The 9,177-nt window shown below is 42.8% G+C and overlaps 1 protein-coding gene across 1 annotated transcript; it reads right to left on the bottom strand.

Annotated features, from left to right (window-relative positions):
* On the bottom strand, window positions 1-8,172 carry vtg2 (vitellogenin 2). Its single transcript, XM_077717415.1, has 34 exons — window positions 8,042-8,172; window positions 7,907-7,927; window positions 7,675-7,826; window positions 7,329-7,580; window positions 7,095-7,256; window positions 6,878-7,026; window positions 6,585-6,735; window positions 6,348-6,505; window positions 6,101-6,266; window positions 5,892-6,017; window positions 5,592-5,810; window positions 5,290-5,507; window positions 5,093-5,190; window positions 4,888-5,012; window positions 4,678-4,779; window positions 4,462-4,581; window positions 4,187-4,373; window positions 4,014-4,107; window positions 3,732-3,917; window positions 3,501-3,648; window positions 3,215-3,419; window positions 2,626-3,137; window positions 2,496-2,540; window positions 2,344-2,412; window positions 2,062-2,268; window positions 1,844-1,986; window positions 1,637-1,775; window positions 1,423-1,549; window positions 1,125-1,308; window positions 951-1,045; window positions 777-871; window positions 543-708; window positions 280-441; window positions 1-195 (listed from the first exon to the last, which is right to left on the bottom strand). Exons 1-34 carry the CDS (start codon window positions 8,079-8,081, stop codon window positions 83-85), a joined length of 5,136 nt encoding a protein of 1,711 aa, XP_077573541.1. The 5' UTR covers window positions 8,082-8,172; the 3' UTR covers window positions 1-82.
* Between the last annotated feature and the right edge of the window lie 1,005 nt (window positions 8,173-9,177).

Below are 9,177 nucleotides of genomic sequence, written 5' to 3'. Positions count from 1 at the left end.
TGGTTTAAATTTACACTTTATTGTGATTGGCAGTCATTGCATGAATGGAAATGGGAGAAGTGGTCACATGAAGGTTTGAAGTTTAAGCGCACTGAGCAGTGCAACGGCAGGCAACGTGGGCTTCGGTTGTTTCCCTCAGGTCCACGCTCTTGTCGAAGATGCTGCTCATTCCTGCAGCACGGTTCAGTTGGGTGTCTGCAAAAAAGGGAACAGGCGGTCAACAGTGAAGGTGACTGAGAAGTGTAGCCCAGCATCTTGTCAACTTTTGTCAGGACTTACCAGCAGGCAGGCAGTGGAAGCCAACTGAGACGGTGGTGGATCTCAGAGGCATGCAGCCCGGCAGACAACGCAGCACCGGTTCAACAGAGAAGCATTTGGACTCTTCGCCGTGGAGAATGATCTGTTTCTCCAGCTTCACGGACTCCAGCTTCATGTAACACTCTGGAAGAAGTTTGGACCAAGTTGTTTGAGATGGAAAAGACTACACCTCTAGGGTATGAGAGGTTTTACTACAAGCTCCAGAAGGTTCCCAAAGGTTTTACCTGTGGAATCTCGGCAGCTCTGGGCGGGCAGCACCCAGGAATGAGCGAAGCTGACGGCGCTCTTGCTCAATCGTGTGTTGGGTGTGCGATATTCCTGTCTGACTTCCCCATCACCTTTTCCGCAAAGGCCACAGGTCTGTCCTCTCATCCAGTCCACCACTCGAACCTAGACCAAAGCTTTGTGTTAGAAGAGGTGCCAAATGGGAACGTTGCACTTGATCTTGAACCAACTACCTTCTGGACACTGATGTCATAGTACACCTCCTGAAGACCGTGTTTGGGAGCGTGAAGGGAGACGCCCTCACCGCTCTGTCTGATCTGAATGTCAGCTAAAACGAAACAGCAAGTTGTTCATTAAGGTTTGACTTGAGCTTACATTCAATGAGTTTAGGGGGAAGAAAAGCAAACCTGTTGGATGGCGGTATGGCAGCTTGTTAACGGGGATTTCCACATTGTCAACCTTCACGGTGGGAACATTGTCCTTCATGTACATCTCGACATCACTGATGAACCCCCCCAATAGAGACAAATCAGTAGTGAGTACAATTCTGCAGTTTTCCCCATTGATGAACATTTCCTTACATGTCTGCAATCTTCACAACGAGTGCGTTTTGCTCTCTGTCTTGGTCTCTCTTCAGCATGACAATGAATTTAGCCTCATTGGTGCAGTCGCGGGCCAAAATCTGGGGGCAGGAGTGAGGCATCTCTGCCTTGAACGTCCTGTTGTTGAATGTGCTCACTGTATCCCTGGCAACTCTGCATTCAGCTAAAAAAGGGCAGGAAAATCATCATTTTGATGAATATTTAATATTAAAACTCAAATCCCAGAAAGCAGGGTTGCGCACTAATGTCCAATGAGAGTGACTACGCCTTTTTTTACCTGCATAAGCCTTGCTGACCATGTAAGAGATGGTGTCCACCCAGCTATCATATGCTTTCAACTCTGATGCAGTATCTCCAACTGGCAGGGAAATTGGAAGAGGTACGGCTTCTTTGAAGATGGTGCTCTGTACAGGATAGATTGTAATTTGGGATTTGAGTGTCAGGTATGTTATGCACTGGTACAACGTGACCAAAAAAAGCAGTTTGTTTACCCTTGGTGTCTTAAGGACAACATTCAGGCTTTGTTCCGAAGCAATTGCCACTGTCAGTTTGATCTGCTTGGGAGGATTCTTGGCCTTTGCCATGCTAATTCCATTCTCCAGGACAAATCTTACAATGTACTCAGACCACCTGTACATTAGAAAAATCAGAGTAGGGTTAAGGTTAGGAGCTCTCAACATCTGATGATGAATAATTACCTCTGTGTGTAGTATTTCATGTTGCTTGGCAGTTTGTCCCAGGTCAGTTTCAAACGAAGTGCTGGTTCTTGACCAACAAGACCAGTTTCAGCAGCGATCTCAGTCATGTATTGCTTGCAGGCAATACCCCAGGCAATCTTGGCCTAAAGATGTTTGAGTGACACACTTAGTCCTGGTTTGATTGTGAAAATCTACTACTGTATCAATTGTACTGTTACCATCAGCTTGTGGTCGCTCAGCTTCACGCCATCAGCACAAATTCTCCAGTTGTTTTTCTCCGCCAGGTTGGCAAAAATGATTTGCACTCTGGAAGTGGCTTTGTCAAAGTAAGCTGCAATCTGGTAGCCTTGTTCCTTATGGTCGGCTCTCACGGCACGGATGAGGATGGTCACAGTGGGAGGGACGGCAGTGGCAAGGTATCTAGCCTTTAAAAAGAAAATATTTTGAGGATGATTTTTTTCTAACTGAATGCATGTGATTGTTTTTGGTGTGGCACTCACCTTATTGTAGATGTCCTCGAAACTCTGAGCGCTGCTGTGGCTGCTGCGGCGAGTTGCAGATACGGCATGCTGTAAACAAGACAAATGTAGATTGAAGTGACTCAGGCAAAGTATAATTTGATACACAACTTTTCTGGTTGCAACAAGAATACCTGGTGGATGTGGGTCTTGGTGAAATTCATGTCATACAGTTCTTGCTGTAAAAGTAAGAAGCTCTTATTATTATTTACTATTATTTTTCAAAAATATGGGTATTGCCATTTTTAGTAGTTTTTTCCACACCTTTGACCTAGCGCTGGAAGAAGAGCTGCTGCTGCTGCTGCTGCTCCTTGATGAGCTAGAAGATTTTCTGGATTTGCTGCTGGATGATTTGCTTGAATGGGAACTGGAACTGCTCTTTGAGGATTTGCTGGAATGAATGCTAGAACTGCTGCTGCTGGAGGATTTCCTGGCGGGTTTTTGGAACTTGGATGGCGTGTCAGTCGGGTCAGTACTTAGCACCATTTTGCTTGTTTTGCGAGAGGAACTTGAAGAGCTCTTGGATGAGCGAGAAGAGCTTGAGCTGCTAGAGCTTGAGCTGCTAGAGCGAGAGCTGGATGAACTGGAGCGGCTAGAGCTGGAAGAGGTCCGGTTCTTCATACCAGGAACAAGGATTTTCTTCAGCTTCATCAGGACATTCTTGTCCTCAAGAATAGTGTCATCTTGGCTGGGGTCAATGACTTTGAGGATCTTTTCTGATGCCTTCTCTCCAACCTGAATCTCAATTTCAATCTTCTCGATTTCTGGTCCAGAAGCTGGAACCAAAGAGAGAAACAACTTTGTAAGCAAGCAAAGTGTGATTTATACAAGTAACTACATCATTTCCACTTGCCTGGCTTAACCTCGACAACAACGGAATGTTTTCCAATGACGGCATACAGAGGAACATCCCGCACGATGGAGGCACTGCGAGATTCAACCACAGCGCAGGCCTTGACTCCAAAGGTTTCAGTTTGGCCGCAAAACTTTTTCTCAAAGGCCTTAAGGAGTTTGTTCATTTTGCTCGGTAGAACGGAGACAAGTTCAGATGACACTGACTGCAAAAGCATGACCGAAAGAACTACAATACTTTACAAGAACATATTTGACCATAGTGGACCATGAGGACACAAACTCACCTTGTGACCACTCATAGAAGATGTCATCCTGGAACTTCTGGATGAGCTCTTCTTTGAGGACTGTGGGGCATAGTCGGCCGGAATCAGTGGTGTTACCTTAGCAGCTGCAAGATCTTCCACATTTCGGGAAACAGCATATGTATCCACGCTGTTGGTATGCAAGAAAATTGAATATCAGGACTTGTCAAGATATTTGATGTTGGTTGAATATCCAAGAGAAATTGTACATACAGTGCAGTCGCAATCTTATTGATTCCTGGGACAGGCAGGAGCTCAAACTTGAAGTTGCCCTTGACCATGTCAAGTCTTGCTTCCATCTTTGCTGGCAGAACAGTTTGAACTCTGGCTCTTGACACTACAACGGCCTGGGCCAATGCGGTGTTCACACCCATCACCGCATAGGTGTACGTGGAAACACTGCAAGATAGAGAAATGTTTCAATTACTGCTGCAGGGTGGGATGGGGAGGATTTGTTTAAATAAAGAGAGGTTTTTTATAATTGTACAAGTTTACCTTGGGGTGAATGCTGCCCTCATGCTGATGTCAGATTTAAGAAGTTGAGAAGGAGTTAATTTCTGAGGTGGAGGTGGTGACACAGTTGCTTGGACTATTAAAAAGGGACAAGGTTAACCATTAGGATTTTGTTTTCCATCATTGAGTGATGTTTAAATAGAGGTCGAGCGTACGTTCAACGGCCGCATTTATCACAGATGAAGTATAGAAACTGAGTTCCATAGGTAGACCAACAACAGTCGGCCAGATGCGACGAACTTCAGCGCCCAGCATTGGCAGAGCATAGGCAAATTTCACGCCAGCCAGGAGCTGATCCAAAGCCTTCCTTCCGTAAGACTGAACTTGTGGAATATTGAAAACCTATTGGAAAAAAATATAAGACTTTAGGATGTATTTTGAGAACATTTAGGGGTTTTTAAAATGACATGCAATGTTGGAGGACACATACCGCCATCAACTGGTCAACCACTGCTTTGTCAATATCGGCAAAGGCAATTTCCTGTCCAAAGAGCTTAACATGTGCCGAGGCCAGGGGCTTCCTTGAAGCCTCAGCCCTCCATTCAGAAAGCTAAGGTTGGGATGGAGAGAAAAGTGTGAATATAATGCATTGCGATTTCTCAGAGGGCAACAGTTTATGCTATAGGCAAAAATAACTTGAACTTACAGCCTTCATGACTCTCTTCATTTTAGTAAGCCTATCTGAGTCATCTGAAAGATTTGGTACTTTGAGGAGGGCTTCCTGGATTCCCTCAGTCCTCACTCCAACCTGATAGGGTGAATAATATTTCAATATTGGGTAATTGTATCGAAAATTTAAAAAAATCTTAATTGTTAGAGCGGTCAATCTTATTGTCAAATATGGGTTTCATTGTACCTCAATGACATCAGTGTAAACTCCAGCAAAGTATGCGCGGGCTTTAGCCATGACGGTTCTTGGGAAAACAGTTGCGGCCTCATTCACATAGAAGGCACTGGCGGCAGCACCGACCATCCAGGGGCCTGCAAAAATCAAAATTGAAGCCATCAACTCCCTAAGTCTGAAAAGCTCTGAAGATATTAACATTCGGGCAAAACCTTACTGTAGTAGCCATCAACCATCAGCGCTCTGCTGAAGCGATAGCTCAGTCTGTTAAGTTTGGGGCTGAGAATCCTCACAGCGACATTGCAGGCTGCAGCACTGTAAATAGGATACAATTTTAAAACAAAACCAACTTTAGTTTTGACGTCGATTTTGTAAGAACTCGGAAAGGTCTTTTAAGTTTTCGATGGTGCTTACACGTGGACGAAGTCAGGAGTAGTGGATCTTGTCATTGCCTTCATGTAAGAGTAGACCAGGCTGGAGACCTGAAGATTTGGTTCCCTCAAGAGTGCGTTGGCAAGGGTAGTCACTAAACCCATGGGCAGTTTGGTCTCAAAGAGCACAATGGCAGAAACCATACGGAGCTCTGGGTCAAGAGCTTTATCCATGAACAACTGAATAGCAACTTCCTGGACCTAATGCACAAAAGCATAGACATGATAAATGACACATAGCTCTCAAGCTTTTTAGTTGACAGTAGTTAGAGCATCGATCCATACCATTTTTGGCTCTCTCTTTGCAATGTTCCTGAGTGCCAAAACGCCTTCAATGTGAACCCGGAGTGGCAGATTAGCAGCAGCATTGCCAAAGATGGGCAGAACCTTCAAGATTGGCTTGAGGCTGCTAGGATGTCCTGCATTACCAAGAACTTTAAGAAGGGGGATGATTTCATCAACATTACCCTTGGAAATAGACTGGGCAATCAGATCGTGGACACCCTGTAGAGACAAAAATAAATATGAAATTAATAAATGTAACAGTTTCAGTTGCAGAAAAGCAAATGAACCAAATGATCATACCCTGATAAGGTCCACTGGACAAGTTGGGTTCTCTGTACAGTATTTCGAAACCAGGGAACCATAGCCAAGCCCCGCAATTTCGTTCAACACTGGGGTTTCCAAGACTTTCTGGTTCTCGGCTATGTCCTGAATCAAGATGGATTCAGCAAAAGACGTTACAAAAACTTACTCGCAATTATTACCCACAGTGGCAAGTAGAGGTGACTTACCGATATTTGCTTGATGGCTTCCAGGTCAGCAGTCACCATGTGCACGGCTACCATTAGAGTCCGAGACGCTTCGGCTGCAGTCAATTCACCGTTGAGGAAATATTCTTTGATGAACCTCAGTGAAACGTGAGTTCCAATGGCAGGTACTGTATTCAGGATCCATTCTCTAGATTGGGGGGGTAAAAGGTTAAATTTTGCTTTTTTTCCTACTTGGTTGTACTTTTGAATCCCACTGGCAACTACCTACCTGTATGCTGAACGTGATTTGAACTGTGACCAGAGGGCCTTGATGGTTTCATATTTGGCAGTACGCAACAGCTGAATGAGTTCGATAAATTTCAGAGGTGCATCTTCATGGACTTGAGCAACATTGTTGGCCACCAGGTGGTTTATAATCTCGACAATCTATTAATATAAAAAAGTGGATTGAGTGGCATGAAGTTTAAAGTGTAACCATTTTTTGAGAGAATATTTGGTCCAGTACCTGAGCCTCAGCATTGGTGATCCTTAGAAGCTGGATAGGAGTCTGAAGCAGCTCGCTTCCAAATTCATACTGCAGGTTTCCGCGGTGGACGTAATCAGTTTTGCTGAGCTCGACGGGTGTTTTCAGGATCTCTACGAATTTCAGGGATTGCCTGGGAAGCAGAACCCTTTCTTTGACAAACTGTCCATTTTACATACCTTATTTTTCATTTGAAGTATTGAATTGAGAGCTTTTATTGCCATTACACGAGTATAATGAGATATAATATACTTGTGTCTGTATAATATACATACTTGGACTCCATCTGGGCAGCACCATTGAGGATATTGATGGGTGAGAACTGAACCAGCTCAGTGGTGTAAGCTTCCAGGATCAGAGCACCTGTGGCTGAGGGCTTCATGACATAGTTGAATCCTGCTGTTCCCCTTATGGCTTTGCTTCTCTACATGAATAGAATAAAAGATGTAGTTACTGTGTAATATGAGAGCATGGATGATCCCCTGGACTTACATCTTGACACTCATGGCATCTTTCTGTGTATGCCATGCCTATATCCTTGACAAGGCTCTCCTGGCAATGGTTCAGGTCCTTGGTCTTGGTCAAAAGGATGCGGTCAGCCTTTGTATCCTCACTGATGACATAGTTGGTCTTGCACACACCCTGTACGCCAGCCTAATCCACCAAATTCAAAATATCCAGGTGAGCTCAAGTTAGAGGTCGTAGAAAAGAAAATGACAGGTGTACCTCCTGGAGATCATAGACGTTCATCGTCTTCTTGATGTTCATCTGGAAGATGTTGAGGATTCCCCTGACGATATTCAGCACAGGCGTAGAGATGCCAGCTGGAGCAAACACTTTGCCTACGATACCGTTGGCGTATTCAAATTTCAGTGGTGTCTTTAGCTGAGCTGCCAGAGCGGAGGTGAGCTTAGTGGCTGGAACAAAGGCATCTTTGGGCCAGATGCCGCTGTACTCAAAGAGCTCTGGTTCCAGTAGCTGCAAGCAAAAGAGACCCAGTTGTCGCAAAGCCTCGTGTCATGACTTGAATGGAATTCAAATGTGACTGTATTGATGCCAGAGTGGTTTCTACCTTCAGTACTAAGGTGTTGGGAGTTGATGGACTGATCAGCACTTTGCTTCTTATTTTGAAGCCAGCACGAGCCAAACCTTCCTCTGGAAGTCCCCCCATAAGAATTGCTTCATATTTGTAGGAGTACGTCTTTCCAACTTCAAATTCTGGAGCTACAACAAAATATAGGCAATGGTTTTAGAATTGAGTATCACAAAATACATTTCCCCAAATTTACTAAGGATTTACGTACCTATTTTGACCTGGTGGCCAGCTGGAATAAATAGTGATAATAGAGTCAGTATAAATTATATTAGTGCAAAATATCTACTCTTAAATTTCTTTTTTTTTAAATTAAAAAGTTGAAATAGTACAAATAAAGACATACCAACAAAGGCCACAGCCAAGGCTAGCACGAGCACCCTCATGGTGATGGATGTGACACACTGATGAGTGATGCCCCCTTATATAGGAACTTTTTCCTTTGTAGACAAGCCCCCCCAAAAAAGTATGATTAACTAGGCATCTATCTGTCAATGGTGTTATCTTGCCCTGACCAAGCGCTTAGACAAACAAATAAGACAAATAAAATATGTCACAAATGAAAGGGAGTCAACACAACCTGACTTGCCTTTTGAACTTCTCAACAGTCCCACCTGCATCTTCTTTAAAACATCAATTCTAATGATATTTTATTCTCTTGTTTCCTGTTTTCGTGTGCATTTATTTATTTATACAAACAAACATCCAAAACACTATGATATTTTGAATAATGCTTTTAGGTACTGAAGTTGTATCCAAAGTGGACAGCTATTTAAATATTGACACGTAAAAACATTATGCCTTTATATATTAAAAGACTGATTTAGGTCATTTAAAAAAACTAAATACTTTTTTATTTACATATATTATCTTTTATAGAACAAGTTACTATCTTTGATCATTAAAAAAAATTACATTTCATTGCAAATTAATATAATTAACACCTAACGCCACCAATGCCAGCCATTGAGTTGAATGAGTGCCCTGCAAAGGTAAAAAGATAAATTAATACAATAATTAATAATTTGGGGGGGGGGGGGGTGAGGAGTGTGCTGTCCAATTGAGATAATGATCAATGTTAGCCACACCTATCATTGTGTCAGTTTAGTTATAATTCAAACCATAATAATTATTAAATACCGACACGTAACACTCTAACAGAACTTTATATTTTATGTAAACATGTTAATATCGGTCATAATATCATGCTTAGCTGTATTCCCATCACTATGTGTGAATTAGGAGTCACATCTGATTTGCCCATGACTACTTGTATAACAAAAATAATAAATCTTAAAAAAAAAAAATGAATTCAAGTGCTTTTAAAAAATAAGCAAACAACTGCTACTGATGGATTTCACTGTTGGGATAAAATGTCATTACGTCCTGAACTCAAATATTGTCCCAAACTACCACAATGACCTTATAGCTTTTCACTGCCAAAAATCCAATGTGACTTTTCTGCTAAATAGAAAAACTTTA

Source organism: Stigmatopora nigra, chromosome 5 (genome assembly GCF_051989575.1).
Source record: "Stigmatopora nigra isolate UIUO_SnigA chromosome 5, RoL_Snig_1.1, whole genome shotgun sequence".
NCBI classification, from domain to species: domain Eukaryota; kingdom Metazoa; phylum Chordata; class Actinopteri; order Syngnathiformes; family Syngnathidae; genus Stigmatopora; species Stigmatopora nigra.
Note: the sequence above shows the minus strand (reverse complement) of the source record. Positions and strands in the feature narration are given on the sequence as shown.